Source organism: Chiloscyllium plagiosum, unplaced genomic scaffold (genome assembly GCF_037043375.1).
Source record: "Chiloscyllium plagiosum isolate Xiang-an unplaced genomic scaffold, Cpla_swu_hap1 HiC_scaffold_19, whole genome shotgun sequence".
Taxonomy (NCBI): Eukaryota; Metazoa; Chordata; class Chondrichthyes; order Orectolobiformes; family Hemiscylliidae; genus Chiloscyllium; species Chiloscyllium plagiosum.
In genome coordinates this window covers 39,132,703-39,150,185 of record NW_028270157.1, presented here as the reverse complement: position 1 = coordinate 39,150,185, position 17,483 = coordinate 39,132,703, and the positions used below count along the sequence as shown (strand labels likewise).

General features: G+C 39.6%; 1 protein-coding gene across 4 annotated transcripts in view; it reads left to right on the top strand.

The window, feature by feature from the left end:
• LOC122559658 (fatty acyl-CoA reductase 1) overlaps nucleotides 1–17,483 on the top strand; it is a 196,236-nt gene that overhangs the window by 46,420 nt on the left and 132,333 nt on the right. For 3 of the 4 annotated variants that reach the window (XM_043709498.2, XM_087997232.1, XM_087997231.1), the window contains exon 2: nucleotides 15,918–16,141. In XM_043709498.2, the coding sequence (XP_043565433.1) occupies nucleotides 15,953–16,141 (189 nt within the window). In that variant the 5' untranslated portion in view covers nucleotides 15,918–15,952. Of the gene's footprint in view, nucleotides 1–3,994; nucleotides 4,014–15,917; nucleotides 16,142–17,483 lie in introns of those variants that run through there. The other variant, XM_087997233.1, reaches the window with a different exon arrangement.

Below are 17,483 nucleotides of genomic sequence, written 5' to 3'. Positions count from 1 at the left end.
ATTTTGCTGTTCACTAGTAATAAGTACAAATAAAATTTGAGTACTGATGCTGAAGCTACTGAATAGACATGCACAAGACTATCTTTTATGACCACCTTCAAATGTAATTTCTTCTTATCACATTCTCCTGGCCAATCAAAAAAATGTATGATGTTTAAAGATATCTTTAGAAAAGGGACTCTCATATTGAAAAAGGGAGATGGCCATATCATAAACTAAAATGTTAGTTTTCAATTTAATGCGTGAGTTAATTAAAAGAATACTCTTTTTCATTTTTAATTTGAATTAATGTGCATGTGACAATAGGTATCAAACTAAAATTTCCCGAGCATAGAATAAGTATTTTTTATTATTTATAGATAGTTACTGTAGAATAAATTCTATTAATTTTGCTTTTCCCATTTTAACCTTGATTATACAGATGAAGCCTTGTGACCCTTACCGTTGCAGGCAAAGCATTCCATACCCTTACTACTTTCTGGGCGGCACGGTGGCACAGTGGTTAGCACTGCTGCCTCACAGCGCCAGAGACCCGGGTTCAATTCCAGCCTCAGGCGACTGACTGTGTGGAGTTTGCACGTTCTCCCCGTGTCTGCGTGGGTTTCCTCCGGGTGCTCCGGTTTCCTCCCACAGTCCAAAGATGTGCAGGTCAGGTGAATTGGCCATGCTAAATTGCCCATAGTGTTAGGTTAGGGGTATGGGTGGGTTGTGCTTTGGTGGGGCGGTGTGGACTTGATGGGCTGAAGGGCCTGTAAGTAATCTAATCTACTCTCTGAATAAAGAAACTACCTTTGACATCTGTCTGACACCTATCTTCCCTCACTTTAAAGTTGTGTCCCCTCGTGTTTGCCGTCCCCATACTTGGAAAAAGGCTCTCCCTGTCCACCCTATCTAACCCTCTGATTATCTTGTATGTCTCTATTAAGTCACCTCTCAACCTTCTTCTCTCTAACGAGAACAGCCTCAAGGCCCTCAGCCTTTCCTCATAAGACATTCCTTCCAGACCAGGCAACATCCTAGTAAATCTCCTCTGCATCCTTTCCAAAGCTTCCACATCCTTCTTAGAATGCGGTGACCAGAACTGCACACAATACTCCAAGTGTGGCCGTACCTGAGCTTTGTACAGCTGCAGCATAACCTCCTAGTTCCGGAACTCAATCCCTCTATTAATAAAGGCCAGAACATTGTATGCCTTCTTAACAACCCTGTTAATCTGGGTGGCAACTTTCAGGGATCTGTGTACCTGGACACTGAGATCTCTTTGCTCATCTGCACTCCCAAGAATCCTACTATTAGCCCAGTACTTTGCATTCCGATTACTCCGGCCAAAGTGTATCACCTCACACTTGTCCACATTAAACTCCATTTGCCACTTCTCAGCCCAGCTCTGCATCCTATCTATGTCTTTCTGCAACCTACTACATCCTTTGTCACTATCCACAACTCACCGACTTTAGTGTCGTCTGTAAATTTACTAACCCACCCTTCTAAGCCCTCATCCAGGTCATTTATAAAAATGACGAACAGCTGTGGACCCAACACCGACCCTTGCGATACGCTGCTAATAACTGGACACCAAGATGAACATGTTCCATCAACTACAACCCTCTGTTTTCTTTCAGCAAGCCAGTTACTGATCCAAACTGCCATGTCTCCCACAATCCCATTCCTCCGCATTTTGTATAATAGCCTACTGTGGGGAACCTTATCGAACGCCTTGCTAAAATAATGTTGATTATAATCATACTGGAAAAGATCTTTCAGAAGCTATTATCACAAATAAAGAATCAGCAATAAAAACCCCATATTACAAAATATTCTGCCCAATTTGTATCAGGCAATTAGTTTTCGCATTGTACCTTGGTTGTCTTAATCAGGTCATTGCTATGTACTGAAACACTGCAATAACTTGGAATTTGATACTATGCGGGAATTATTTTTAACGTTTTGCTGGGATTATATCCTAAATGTCATTGCATTGTTTAGTCTGGCCACATTGGAAAATGCAAAAAGGCTTTCATTTTGTGGGGTTAATGTATGGCTTTTGCATTCTTTATCTTTTACTTTTTATATGTCACACAACAGATTGTGAAACCCCTGAATCCAGGTCCTCCAGTAAAATGACACCATCTTTCACAAGTTCCCAAACCTATTTTTCCAACTTAATTTGTTGCCGTCTTGTTGTCAATAATTCAATGAAGTGCTTGCACTTTGTATCATAACAAAGTAATACATCGTTGTCTTCCCCAAAGAAAATTAGGTTTCCTGAGTACTTTACACAGTAATTGCACCCAATGGCTTTCAAACACTAATAAAACAAACTAATGAAAATCTTGCACATGAGCTAACACAGGAGAAGAACCTTTAGCATTATCACTAACTTCTGGAAACAGTCGCTGTGCTCACCTTCAATAAAACTAGCAAAATGAATGGCAATATGCTGTAAATTTACTGATTAGTTTACTGACTAATCACAATGTATAAATAAAATGGAGTGCTGATAATATAGTAATATAAACATTGCATATCTCATTGCTGTACCACCTAGATCTGTAACTGCTTGGCTCTTTCTCTAATATTTTAGTTCATTGTATGTATTTTATCCATTCTCTTTTACTTCAGTTTCTTCATATTTGTCATTGCTGCCAATTTAGTTTGTTACAAACCTACATATGTACAGCTCATTTATTGTGCTGCAAGTGACACTGGTGTCTCATCCAAATCTGCTCTACCTCCTAATCCTTGCATATATTTTGGTGCCACCCATCTGCTTCCTGCTTCTCTCCATTTCTTAGTGATAGGCTGTCTGGAATAAGGTGCTGTACTGCGAGACACCAGCTAAAGGGTATTGATCTCACAATTTCATCTTCAGTAACTTAAGTGGAAATATTTGGTAAATGAGAATACAGGCAAGTATTGTATTACAATCAAATAATTCAGATTAAAGCAGGTGGCAAAGAATTTTTAGAACTAAAGTCCTATTTCTAACTGTTTCTGCTCAGGAAATGCTTGCACTGCTTCCTGATTTAGAATTTCTTCTTTAAAAAGAATGATAAAAATATCTGTCCATCATTATGTAATGGTCCTTTTGGCACATGCTTGAGCAGAACAACATTTGATCTTGCAACCACATCTTACAGAAGCTAACGGTCAAATCCAATTATACTTCAGAGGTTCTGATATCAAAAGAGTCAATTTATTTTATATTTTGCATATCCATTTGTAAATTGAATTCTTTGCCATTTTAGCTACAAAGGAATTTAGGACATGGTTAACCTTCAAGTCTCATATCAGTCAGTTTGATGCAGCTATTCTAAGGCTGGCAAAATATTTAGAATGAAATGAAAAATCTCTGAAAGTGCCTTTTTTACTACAGTTCTAATTTACGGATAATTTGATCATTTTTGGTAAAACTGATGTTCTATTTAGTATCCTAAGTAGGTAATTCATTCAGAATATTGAATGAGCAATAAATTTGGTTATTCAAATGTCAAAATACACACAACACAGGCAACATTGACCCTGAAATGCTATTTCAATTTCACCTTCATTTTTCTCTGTGAATTCTTTGGTCTGGATTTTTCAAAAAGTAAATTTTGTCAAAATGTCATTTGCCCAAATCTAAATATGATTTTATGCAGAAGAGAAGATTACTTGAGAGTCAACAGTAATTTGTTTGTGCTTACTTTTCCCCTGGGATTTGAGTTTTGAGATGATGGTGGTCAGGTCATGTAATGATTATGATGATGTACCAGTAGTCCACTGGTTATAGGTTAATCCTAGCATGGCACATTGAGAAATTGACTTCAATAATTTTGTTACCAGGAAAAAAATCAAACCATGAAAATTGCCAGGTTGTCATAAATAACCATATTTTACATCAGTGTTTTTCAGAGAGGAGAGTTTATGGGCTCTACCAGGTTTGGCTGATGTGTACATCTGTTTCCACACGGCATGGTGAATCTCTGAGTAGTCTTATTCATCTTCTTTAACCAGGATTTTCACCCCATATGGTTAGTCACAGATATTTTGAGTTGAAGAAGAGTCATATTGGACTTAAAAAGTTAACTCTTGTTTCTCTCTCCATAGATGGTGCAGATCGTCTGAGTTTTTCAAGCACTTAATGTTTTAATTTCAGATCTCCAGCATCTGCAGTATTTTGCTTTTATTTACCCATAGAAAGGAGCAGCAAACTCAGAACTCAAGGAAATGTAAGGTCGGTAAAGTAAACATAAGATCATTAAGGAAAAGAGAAATGAGAGACTTACATATGTAAAACATTTTTCATGACCACTGAATTTCTCTGGCAAATGAAATACTTCTGAAGTACAGTCAGTATTGTAATGTAGAAGGTAAAACAAACCATAAGTGCACAGCAAGCATCCACATACATCAATGTGATAATGTCCATATGTTCACATTTTTGATTGCAGGATTAATATTGGCCAGGACACCCATGATAGCTCCCTTCCTCTTTGTTGAAATAGTGCCAAGGATCTTTTCCATCCACTTGACCAGGCACATGGGACCTCTGTTTAAAATTTAATGTGTAAGATGTTACTTAAATAATACATTTCCGCAATACTGTAAAATGAAGCCTTACGTTTTGTGCACAAGCTCTGAATTTAGTCATTTAGATTGAACTCCTTTCAAATTGTACTCCATGTCTCAAGCTGTGCTGTGCTTTACCATCCAGCATGCAAATGCTCAGTCAGTGTCCAAGAAATGAGTCACTGATGTTAATTTACACCTCTTTGATCTTCAAGGACAACATTCTGAGAAACACTACTTGTCAATATATTTCCTCTTATTTTTTCATAGTCACTGCTAATCTAATAATGGTTTAGATGGTTGCAGCTGATGCACTCCATATAATTAGTTATTTAATTTCATTAAATTGCAGATTATTTTCTTCATCTGTTTATGCTCCTCAGATGTTTATGATAATGGAATCATATTAATGAGGTACAGTTCATAACTAGACCCATGATAATTTTTTTTATTTTTGCATGAAATAAATAATTGATTAAAGTCAAAATGTTTCCTCCTTTATTCCCTATTTATAAAATCATTATAAACATTCTCCATTTTCCACTATCTTCTGAAGAAAATTAACCACGTGTAAATAAATCTTAAAAACCTATCTCTCTTTAAAACATTGACTTACAAATAACCTGAGAACAGAAAGACAACAAACATGGTTGTTTGTACTTACAAATTATACAGCATGGTCTTTGATGTTAATCCTATTTCTTGTATTTTCCATCACAGAATTCCATTATATAGTGTCTACTGGCCATTCTGTAACACATTACTTCCATGTTATCAATATCATTCATATGTTCTCTACAAATTGAAATTAATTAGTCTCACTGTATTAGCACAATTCCTTCGTGTCCATTTTGTTGCAGTAGCTTCTATAATGAGCGATATTCATAGTTAGGAGTCTCGCACTTGCCTTATTCTTTCAGATATTTTATAAGCATTTTTTCGTTCGTTCGTCCGTCCGTCCATCCATGAATGTGGTGAACTCCTTTCTGCACTTGCTGCAGTCCGTTTGGTGTAAGAATACCCATAAAGTTGTTAGGGATGGAGTTCCAGGATTTTGCACCCAGTGACAGTGAAGGAAGGCTAATATATTCTGAGTAAGGATAGTGTCTGGCTTGAAAAAGGCCTGGCAAAAGGTATGTTCCCATGCATCTGCTTCCCTCTTCATTCTAGATGGTAGTGATTGTAGTTTTGGGAGATGTTGTCCAAGAAGCATTGTTGAATTTCTGCACTACATCTTGTTGATAGTACAGAATGCTGCTACCATGTGCTGGTGACGGACGACGTAAGTGTTTATGATTGCACTGTCAATCAGGCAGGCTGCTTTGTTCTGGATGGTGTCAAGCTTCGTGAGTGTTGTTGGAGTTGCATTCATTCAGGCAAGTAGAGAGTATTCCATTATGCTTCTGACTTGGGGGTCATGTGTGTAATGGACATGTTTTAGGCAGTCAGAAGGTGAGTTACCCATTACAGCATTCCTAGCCTCTTATCTCTTCTTGTAGCTGCAGTATTTACATGGATAGTCCAATTCAGTTTCTGGTCAATGGTAATCCCCTGGATGTTGATAATGGGAGATTCAGAGATAGTAACACCTTTGAATGTCAAGAGGTGGTGGGTGGATTGTCTCATAGCAGATGGGCATTGTCTGACATTTCTATGGCATGAATGTTACTTGCTCAAGCCTGGAATATTCAGCTTAAGCCTGGAAGTTGTCCAAGTCTTACCACATTTGGACATGGACTGCAGTAATTGAAGAATGGTGCTGAAAATTGTTTAGCTAACATATTCAGCTAATATCCCTCCTCTAACCAGTCTTCAATGAGGCAGATAAAGATGTTTGGGCCAAGGACACTACTCTGTGGAACTCCTGCAGAGATGTTATGGAAATGTGATAATTGACTTCCAAAAACCAGAATCATCTCCCTTGTGCCAGGTATACCTCTAACCATAGGGAGTTTCTACCTGATTACCATTAACTCTAACTTTGCTCAGATTCCTTGATGCCGCACTTGATCAACTACTGCCTTGATGTCAAGCGCTGTCACTGTCACCACATGTCCAGAACCAAGCTCTTTTGTCCATCTTTGAACCAAGGCAGTAATGAGGTCGGGAGCTGATTTGCCCTGCCAGAACCCAAACTGAGTGTCAGTAGGAAAAGTATTACTAACTGAAAATGTGTTGCTGGAAAAGCGCAGCAGGTCAGGCAGCATCCAAGGAGCAGGAGAATCGACGTTTCGGGCATGAGCTCTTTTTCAGGAATTCCTGAAGAATTGATTCCTGAAGAAGGGCTCATGCCCGAAACGTCGATTCACCTTCTCCTTGGATGCCGCCTGACCTGCTGCGCTTTTCCAGCAACACATTTTCAGCTCTGATCTCCAGCATCTGCAGTCCTCACTTTCTCCTAGAGTATTACTAAGTAAATGCTGTGCGATTGTACTTTTGATTACCCCTTCTGTCACTTTCCTGATGATCAAAGTAGACTGATGGACATAAAATCAACTGAACATGGCTTTTATTTTTTTTTATATAACTCAATCCTTACATTCATAAACTTTTGGTGGCATTATTAATGATAAGCAGGCAATGTTCTGGGGACCTGGGTTCGAATCCTACCTGGCAGATGGTAGAATTTATATTCAATAATAATCTGGAAATAAGTGTTTCATGATAACTGTGGAACCATTGCTTATTGTTGGAAAATACCCATCTGGTTCACTAATGTTCTTTAGGGAATGAAATGTGCTATCCTTATCTGCTTTCGCCTACATGTGACTCCAGACACACCCAGACTCCAGCCTTCTGGGCAATTAAGGATGGGCAATTAAATGCTGGTCGAGTCAGTGATGCCTACATCCATGAATTAATAAAAATGAACCCAAAGAGTGCAATGAAAAACGTATTCCAGGATGTGACATGCATGGAAATTGTGTGCAGGCAGCTGTGATAAATGATAACTATCTCTATTTGTGACCATGGCTGCATAATTTACCATTGATTGTGATTCATAATGCTAATAATATTTTTTAATGTAGAAATGCCTAAATACCTTAACAAAGAAATTTTATCAAAATATATATCTTGCTGGAAAGAACCTGGATCAAGGTGGTCGATATCTGGAGATACCATATAGTTGCTGGATCATACAAATTATACTGTTGGCTCTCTTACAGTTTCAAGTGTGAAAAATCAAAAACAGCATCAGAATTAGTTACAATTACAGAATTTGTCATCTCCATTGTTAATAAAAAAAGTTGCAAATAGAAAGGAAACTGAAGTAATGTTGTATCTTTGTAATGCTGCAAACCTTACTGAAATTGCTGCATTAACAAAAACACTAGTGACCTTCTGCAGATTCCTTTGGGTGAACTTTTTTTATTAACACAAAAACAGTGAAAACATGCTATGGTTTTATCATGCTGGAAGGAATGAATCAACAAAAGAAAGAAATCAGAGACATTAATGAAAAAATTAGCATTTGTTGGATGTGTAAACAATATGAAATCAGTGATTCACTGAAGATCAGGTAGGCCCAGCAGTTAGTGTTGCTGTCCAGCAGCCTCAACTGAAAAGTAGAGAAGTGTGGATGTGGAAAAAGGTTTGGACCAGGGTTGGCTATCAACACCTACTCTGCTGTAAGTTAATATATGAAGGCCAAATATTGGTAGCTGTATGTGTATGTGGGGTGAGGATGAAATGTGGTTGATAGCTTCATGTGGCACTGTGAACTGTAACCCAGGAGTTAATCACAACTTCTGGTGGAAGAACGGGAGCAGAACTTGGTTAGAGCTGCGGTGATTGTAAGGAGGTCAGCCAAGAGGACTGCATAAAATATGAGTTCCCTAATTGGGGCTGACAGATAAGAACAGGAGTGTCAGACATCCTGTTCAGTCTGAGAGCTGGCTCTGAGGGAGCTGGATCAGTGTCAAGGACTCTCCATATGTAAATAAAGGGCGGCTTGATGATGGGATACTGGCCTCTGTGGAGTTATTTCTAAAACAACTATTGTTTTATATATTATGAGCTTTGCATATTTTTAGAAAAAAGTAAATGCTGCAATATAACTTAAAGAAATCAGCACTTTATCCTTGAAAAGTGTTTAATAACAGAATGGAAGCTCTGCAGGGGGCGGCAGGAAATTCTCCCAAGCTATTTTCATGCTCCTCCTAGCAACTGGGTATGTGTTTGACTTATAATGGTGGTGTGGGTCATCTTGCTTTTTGAGTCATCTCAGAGAAAATGAGAACCAAAAAAGTGACATTGTAATTTTTATTAAATAAAAGCAGCTCAGTAATGTTGTTGAATGGCATTAATGGGATGCTGCAGTGACTTCCTGTGTGACACAAAAATTTAACTTTACTTTTGTAAGTGGAGTGTGGTTAGCTGTTTTACATTTTAAATTCTTGTGATTATTTCATCTGCATCATGTTTGTTCAGCAAGTTGAGCTGCTTCAGTTGTGGGAATAAACAGCACGACTTTTCTTACTGTCCAGGACAAATCACGCGGTTTCCATAGCCACGGTATTTGCATACAAATTTGTGTGTATGGGGACTGCTCAGTAATGCCAAGCACGCCAGCCTAAAATGTAAACCTGCTATGAATTATTGTAATCAAGCTGTGTTGTAATTCAGGACTGACGTCTGATTCTAAGTTTCAGCATGTTGGGTTCTGTAAATGCTGCATGGGCAGTCCTTGCTGAGCTGATCTTCAGCAAAGCGTATTCTCTGCAGATTCTGCCATTTGTTTGCATGTTGTGCACTTGAGCATTTAAAATAGGATGTCAGAGGTGGGAATAAATCTGCTAATATATGTGCCAAAACACTATCAGATTCTGAAGATGATAATTTAACTGATTCACTGTTGGTTCTGATTGCACAATGTTTCTTGAAATATTGATCAGTGGCTGCTATTCAGTTTGCTTTTGTCTCTAATTTCAATTTACTCGGTTCTGTTGAGATTTTCATGGAATTGCTACATTGTGTTATAGAAACACAATGAAAATAGTTGGCATGTAAACAGATACTGCAGCAAGTGGTACTTGGAGTATACTACATTCACACCTTGCTGTTACTACTGGTGAGGTTAAAATAATAACAAAAGCTGGTAGATTTACAAAATAATATGCCATTATTAGAATGTTAAGAGCATAAACCTTGTCATCCTTCCCATTTTAGTTACTATTCAATTCAACAAATAACAACTTCGTGACCATGACTCCCATACCTTCTTTGTTCACATTTACCAGGAGAAATGCACTAATGTTATTGTGTTGTTCACCAGTTTGAAAATATAAACCTCCTAAAGCCACACATTTTGTAAGTCTGCAAAAAATCCAAGTGTTAATGAACTAATGTAAAAGTCTAAGTATATATAATTCTGATCTATTACACGCTGGAATTGTACAGCCCTTATGTTGAGAAACACACACGTGTGGGTGCAACTTTCAGGCACCAGAAGCTGCTGAATTGTTGCTGTAGTTACATCCCAGAATCTCAAAGGCTGATCACCAAAGAACAAGCATTCTGCTGCAAAAGATTTCAACCTGAACCTCTCTTAAAGGGCTATCTTGAGATGAGATAATTGTGAAGAACTTTGCAATTTAAAAGTTTCTGAAAATACTCTGAAGTGAAGGTGTTGTAGTGCATTCCTAGATTTAGCAGGGTGTGTTACTTTGTCCGCAGAGTGGAGAGGATCAGGTAACCTGGCCACACAACAGTGTTGAGGGCTGCGTTTGCAGTGCCACTGCACTTGCAGGATGATGGGGAGATGGATCAGAAGTTGGAGGGGAAGCAAGCTCTGAGTGTTACCCTCTATCAAATTGCAGTGTCAGAAGATTGTTGGCAGGCCAGCCAATGGACCTTGGATTACATTGCCCAACAATATTGTACTTTACACCACCCCATGTACTGGCTCCTCTGCAGCAGGACCTCCCGTGAGCTGGAACAGGAATCATTCTTTTCCTTTGGTAGGACTGCAGCCTACTGATGTACATCACAACTCTGTACCACCCTGTCCGGGATGTGAAATTGCTGGTCACCATAAGTGCCCAATCAAATGACATAGTGTTATCCTTGAGATTGAGCAGGTGGCACTTCTAGGATGTCTGAAATCAGAAAATCGCAAAAGGAAGGTTAGAAGAGGGAAGGGTATTGGGTGGAGAGTGTGATCTTAGTAACTTGACCATCATGTCATATGACAAAATGAGAGTGAGCATGGAGTTGAGAACAAGCATGAGACAGTCACTTGCTGTTATCTTCATCATTCTCATCTTCCATTGCTGGCTTGGGCTCTGTTGCAGCTGAACTGTTAAACTGAGAGCCATGCCTGTACAGCTTTGTCCCCAGACAGATTTCCTCTGCTCACCTGTATGTGTTCCAGCTTGCCCTGCAACAGAAATGAAGAAAAAAAGTGTGATTATGCTTGAATAATCTGCTTGTCACAGCTGAACGATTGGAAGTCTGTGGAGGCAGTGAGAATGGAGGTAGTTGGATAGTAGACCTGAGTCTAGGGAGTCAAGTCGCCTGCTGGGCGAGTAATGGGCTATGGTTCATTGAACAATGTTAGTGGCTGGTAGAATGATACGTAGGGGCTGTCTTGAAGATGTGTTCACTGTCTTGGTACCCATCTATTCCATTGGATCTCCTGTGGTATGCTGCTACATCTTTGAGTCTAGATGATGGGAATTGATCTCCCTGAACGCGTAATGTCAAGCCCCTTTGAGGGTGTTCCTTCAGGGCCTCCTAGACCCAGTGGAACACTGTCATCTCTCTTTCTGTCTTCCTATATCAATCAGGGCTGCTGTGCAGTATCTATGGCTGTGCACCAAAGTATTTTTGTTCAGGTGCTCTCTGCGAAAGCTTCCTGAGGGAGATTTTTGAAGGCAACTTTTCTTTTCCACTAAGTCCTTTGTTGGAAGAAAGTTGGCTGTTACCTTCTGTATTGTGTTTTTAAAGGTTTTCTTGTTTAGACGATTAAGATAGCACAAATACCAACACTTTTAACTCTTAACTTACCAACATTACTAACTCTTTTAACTTTGAATCTATGTTAATTTATAGTAACTGGAACTCCCAAACTCTGTTTCCAAGATGAGATCTCACTCAGTTCGTACACCCACTGTTTTGCTTACCTCCATCTCTAGCTAACACTTGGGGCTCTGCTGCCTGTTCACTGCCTGGCTCTGGATTAGCCAAAGTGACACTTCCAGCTCATCCAATCACACACTCTTCCCATCTGATCTTGCCATTTCTCCAGTACCTGATTCTTTCTCGTGAGGAGCTGCAGGAGCGGGAATCTGGGGAATCCCTGATTGGATGAGCTTGAGAAACATGCATGGGAGAAACAGAACATCTGATTGAAGCTGCAGTTGTCAGGGATTCTATCTCTCCATCCAAATGGGCCAGTCTTTCTTTGGTTGATTTTTCACAAGCGATTTAGGGCTTTTGGAATGAATTCATTTACTGGTGAATGTAGTTTGAGGGCTGACCTGGACTCCTTTGTCAGCCCTGATGTTCCATCTTTCCAGTTCATAAACACAGCAGTGACCTTCTGTGAATCATGTAGCTGTCCTTCTAAGAGGAACAGACTGCCTTTAAGAACAGAATTTAGTGCTGATTGGACAAGAGCAAGAGCCATTCGAATTAGAATTAGAATTCCTACAGTCTGGAAACAGGTCCTTTGGCCTAAGTCCACACCAAACCTCCGAAGAGTAACCCATCCAGACCCATTCTCCTACTACTCAGCATTTATCCCTGACTAATACACCTAGCCTACACATCCCTGAACACTATGGGCAACTTAGCAAGGCCAATTCACCTAACTTGCACATCTTTGGAAATCAGAGCACCCAGAGGAAACCCACGCAGACACGGGGAGAAAATGCAAACTCCACACAGTCGCCCGAGAATTTCGGGTCCTTGGTGCTATGAGGCAGCAGTACTAACCATTGAGCCAATGTGCTGCCCCAAAGTATTCAGCCCAACAGGACTATCAGATAAGTGAGATGATAGCACCAAGCATATGTGCTTCTACCCCCACCTGATGTAGCCCAGCAGCTGTTGTGACTCCCTTACCCAAATAATAGTTTGAGGGATTTTTTTCTGAACCAAAATGCTCAGTACATTCCTGACAACAATTATTGATAAACATCATTCGTGTGAAACAGAATGCTGTCAATGGCAAACTGTACAAAATAAATTGCCCATTCTATTCGGCCCACTGTTCACTATAGAGTCATCTCAACTCCTGGTCCATTGTACTGTGGGAAAAATATAGATCGCTCACTAATTATTTTTCAAATCTGCTTAGAATTGCTGAGTTGTCCTGAGTGAATGTTCCCTCTCAACCGTCAGTACCTGTGTGCAGTAGCAGTTATGATTAGGCACCTGGAAGCTTCTGTGGGTACGCAGGCTTCTGGGATGGACCTCAAAACATCAGAGAGTGTACGTTAGAAATCAATGTATCATATATACTCAAGTGATAGCCGATCTCCTGTAAAAGTTGAGCCCTATGTTTGGCTAAATACATCTGGAATTTTCCATATATCTCATGTAAAAGTCATCCTTAGTTCTTCCCAGTTAACAGGTCAACATTTCTAAGTCAAGGTATCATCCTGTATATAAGTGTTACAATGAGGAAATGCATGTTTATTTTCCTGCTATTATGTGATTTGTTGAACAATTCACACCAGTTTGTTGCAAAGATTTAGGATGCATCAGGTTAGAGTCAGGTGACAACCAACCATGTGGAATACAGTCACATACCTAGTTGAGGTTTTGAAATTTCTTCAATATTTTGTGTAAAAATGCCCTCCAAAAAACAAACAAACAATATACAGCAGTGTTTAAACTGAAAGTTATTAAAGTTGCAGAGAAGACAAATAACTGTGTAACAGCAAGATTTTGTGTTTCTGAGAAACTTGAGAGACTGGAAAAGATATCAAACCAACTTCAGACAATGCTGAAAGGAAAATGTGCCAACAGAGGTAAACCTAGGTAGTCAGGCAGGAGGCTGGGAGAACACAGCAAGCAAGGCAGCATCAGGAGTGGAGAAGTCGACATTTGTGTGTAACCCTTCTTCAGGACTGGGGTTGGGTGTAGGGGGAGCTGCAGATAAAGGGGGTGGGGATGGGGGAGACAGGTAGAGGCTACGGCCTGGTTGGTCGATGGAAGGCATGAATCCAGTAGGTGACTGAGAGGAACGGAATGGAGGGGGAAGGGCTAGTAAAGGAGTCGGGGGATGGGAAAGGAGATTATTTGAAATTGGAGAGCTCAGTGTTGAGTCCTCTAGACTGTATGCTGCCCAGGCAGAAGGTGAGGTATTGTTCCTCAAGTTTGCAAATTGATTCAATGTGGCAATGGAGGAGGTCAAGGATGATCATATCAGGAAGGGAATGGGAAGGGGAATTAAAATGGGTAGTGACTGGGGGATTGAGTCAGCCCCAGTTAGCCCGGCTGAGATGTTCGGCAAACCGTTCCCTTAGTTTATGTTTGGTCACCCTGATGTAGAGAAGATCACATCAGGAGCACCAGATGACCATTCTCGGCCTCCTGAAGGCTCCTATCATGCATTGGAAAAATGGACGAAACGCCTATCATTCTCGACATGCCGGACAATTGAACCTAAAAGGAGAAAAAACAATATTGGTGAAAACCACTGGCCATGAGATAAGTAGGTTTACTTTAGTTCTTTCTTGTATGGCTGATGGCGCTAAGTTAAAACCAATCTCTGATTTTAAGAGAAAAACTTTGCCAGAGGAGAAATTTCCAAAGGGAATTGTTGTCAAATGCATCCACAAGACTCGATAAATGAAGTTGAATAAAGAAAATGGATAAGATCAATTTGGAATTTACAACCTGGTGGACTACACAAGGAAAAGAGTTTGTTCCCCTGGGAACAGATTAGATCAGATCTAGTGAAGAATGTTGTTGTTAACATCTGATCACGTAACACTGACGTAGCTGCAATTCCCAGCAGACGTCCAAGTGTTTTGCAATCAATAGATGTTGGCATCAATAAGCCATTTAGGGACATGATGGGAATGAAGTGGAATAACTGGATGCATCATGGAGAAAAAACATACACGAAAGGTGGCACTATGTGGGCTCTATCACTGCCACTGATCTGTGAATGGATTGTTAATTCATGGAAGGAAATAAAAGCTGATACTCTTTCTAAATCATTCAAGAAATGTGGAATTTCGAATGCATTGGCTGGTACAAAGGGTGATTATCTATGGGATGACATAGATGAAGAAGAAGAAGTAGATGATGTGCTACCTCTAACTACGGACAGCGAAGATGAAGCGGATTCATGCAATGATATCATTCATCCTGATGATTATGAAGCTTTATTCAGTGCTGAGGATGTTGAACAGGGTGATTTTGCAGGATTTCAATGAACTTTTATATTTGACATGTTTAATTTAAAGTATACCATGTAATTGTGATTTAAAGCTGTTTTATATTTCTTATTCACCTTTTGTATGTATAAATAAAAGCTTACTAACTCATGCTTGGTTCTATCGTCTTTATCCGGTAATTACTGTAATTCGTCATGTTTTTCACTTTATTTGTTTGGAGACCAGTTGGGCTCCTGCTAATGATAAGGTATTTTGGACGGTAGCATGAATTTCAGCCCCTCAAAAGTAGTAGCCATGAAATAGTTGTCCCAATAAATTAAATCTTAAAAAAAGTCTAAAAGTTTGACTTTTAAATGAGTATATATGGTAATTACATTGTAAGAGTAACAGTGATATTAATTAAAAGGTCTTAAACTTCACCAATGTTTTTCTTCTCAGTAAAAAATACAAGATTCATTGTTGTAGACAGGATTCTTCAGTAATGCTGTATAATGCTGATATCTTATGTAACATCTGCAACCCAGCTAATTTCTTGCCTTTTTGCTTACATTGCAAATAGATGAATTATTTTTGTTCATACATGCATATCCAACTGACTTATTGCATAATGTATTCATATAATAAAGCTTTCTCCTGTTATTCTTATTAGTAATCTCTTGGTATTCTCTTAGCCATCTCTTTTTACAGTCTGTTTTAATGCAAAAAAGAAGTAGAAAGTTTGCCAGAACTTGGATATACAACCTCCAGCCCAGTATTTTCAGCCTGTGCATTTACACTGCTTCACTAACCATTCTTAACTGCCTATTGATCGTTGGTCAGTTTTTCAGAAAAATTTCAAACAGCAGAGGAGGAAGGAACTAAGAAAACAAACTTTTTTTTCTGATTGACCTATATGATTTCATGGCAGATGCTTATGAATCATCCTCTCTGCGGGAAGGAAGGAGAACTAAAAGTGTGCAAGTGATATATATGTTAAGTTGTACTCATGTTGTTAATATCTTTTCAATTAAGGAATACTGCGAGAGGGAAAATAAAGGTTGGCCACGATGTCATCGATTGCTGCTTACTATGCAGGAAAAAATGTGCTCATCACAGGAGCCACTGGCTTCATGGGCAAAGTACTTGTGGAGAAACTCCTGCGGTCCTGCCCTGAGGTGAAAGCGATCTACATCTTGGTGAGGCCTAAAGCTGGACAGTCAATGCAGGCAAGAGTCACAGACATGATGAAGTGCAAGGTACGGTAATATAAAAGCAACCTTGGAAAAATGCAGCTGGTCTCTAATGTCTGACAATTCATTCTGTTTCTGAATTGACATACCATTTTACTAGATTGTCAACATTAAATAGGTGAGAATGCTGAATATAACAGAGTTTTTACTTCATTTATTTATGTGATATGGGTATTGATGGCTGAAGCAGCATTTACTGCCTATCTCGAATTTCCCTTGAGAAGGTGGTGGTGAGCTACCTTCTTGAACTTCTGTAGTCCATATGCTGGAGGTTCACTAGCACTGCTGTTAGGAGGTAAGTTCCAGGGTTGTTCCAGGAACACTGAAGAAACAACAATATATTTTCTAGTCAGAATGCTGTGTAGCTTAGAGAGGAACTTTAAGGTAGTGGTGTGCCCATTATTGACAGTAATGCCATTGAATGTCAAGATGTGATAGTTGGTTTGTCTCTTGTTGTAAATGGTCATTACCTCTCACTTTTATGTGCATTGAATGATAGAATCCCTACAGTGTGGAAGCAGGCCATTCAGTCCATCAAGTCCACACTTGCCCTCCAAAGAGCATTCCACCCAGACCCACCCCCCCTACCCTATCCCTATAACCTTGCATTTCCCATGCACATCCCTGGATACTATGCACAATTTAGTATGGCCAATCTACCCTAACCTGCATATTTTTGGACTGTGGGAGAAAACTGGAGCACCTGCAGGAAACCCATGCAGACACGGGGAGAATGTGCAAACTCCTCACAGACAGCTTCCTGAGGCTGGAATCAAATCTGGGTCCCTGGATCTGTGAGGCAGCAGAGTTAACCACTGAGCCACCATGCTGCCCATGCTTGAAGGTTGTTCAAGCTTTGCTGCATTTGGATTGCTGACACATTCCCATTTAAAATTGGAGGGGAGGTTATTGATCAAGTTTCTGAAGATGGTTGAGCCTAGGTTATTACCCTGAAAGACTCCTGTAAGTGATGATCTATGGCCAAGATGATTAACTATCAAGAAAAACAAGGATCTTCCTTTGTGTCAAGTGTGACTCAAATTGTAGAATGTTTTCCCCCGATTATCATTGATTGCAGTATTGACTGTTTTCTTAAAGCCACAAACTTGACTAAATGCTACCTTTATGCCATCCTCACTCCCTCTCTGGAGTGGAGGTCTTTGTCCACGTTTGGACCAAAGCTGTAATGAGGTCAATGAGTGGGCCTGATAGAACTCAAACTGAGCAACACTGAGCAGGTTATTGTTAAGTAAGTGTTGATTGATAACACAGTTGGTGACTTTGCCTGCTATCTCTTTGCTGAAGATTGAGAGCAGAATGATACAGTGATGATTGGCTGGGTTGGATT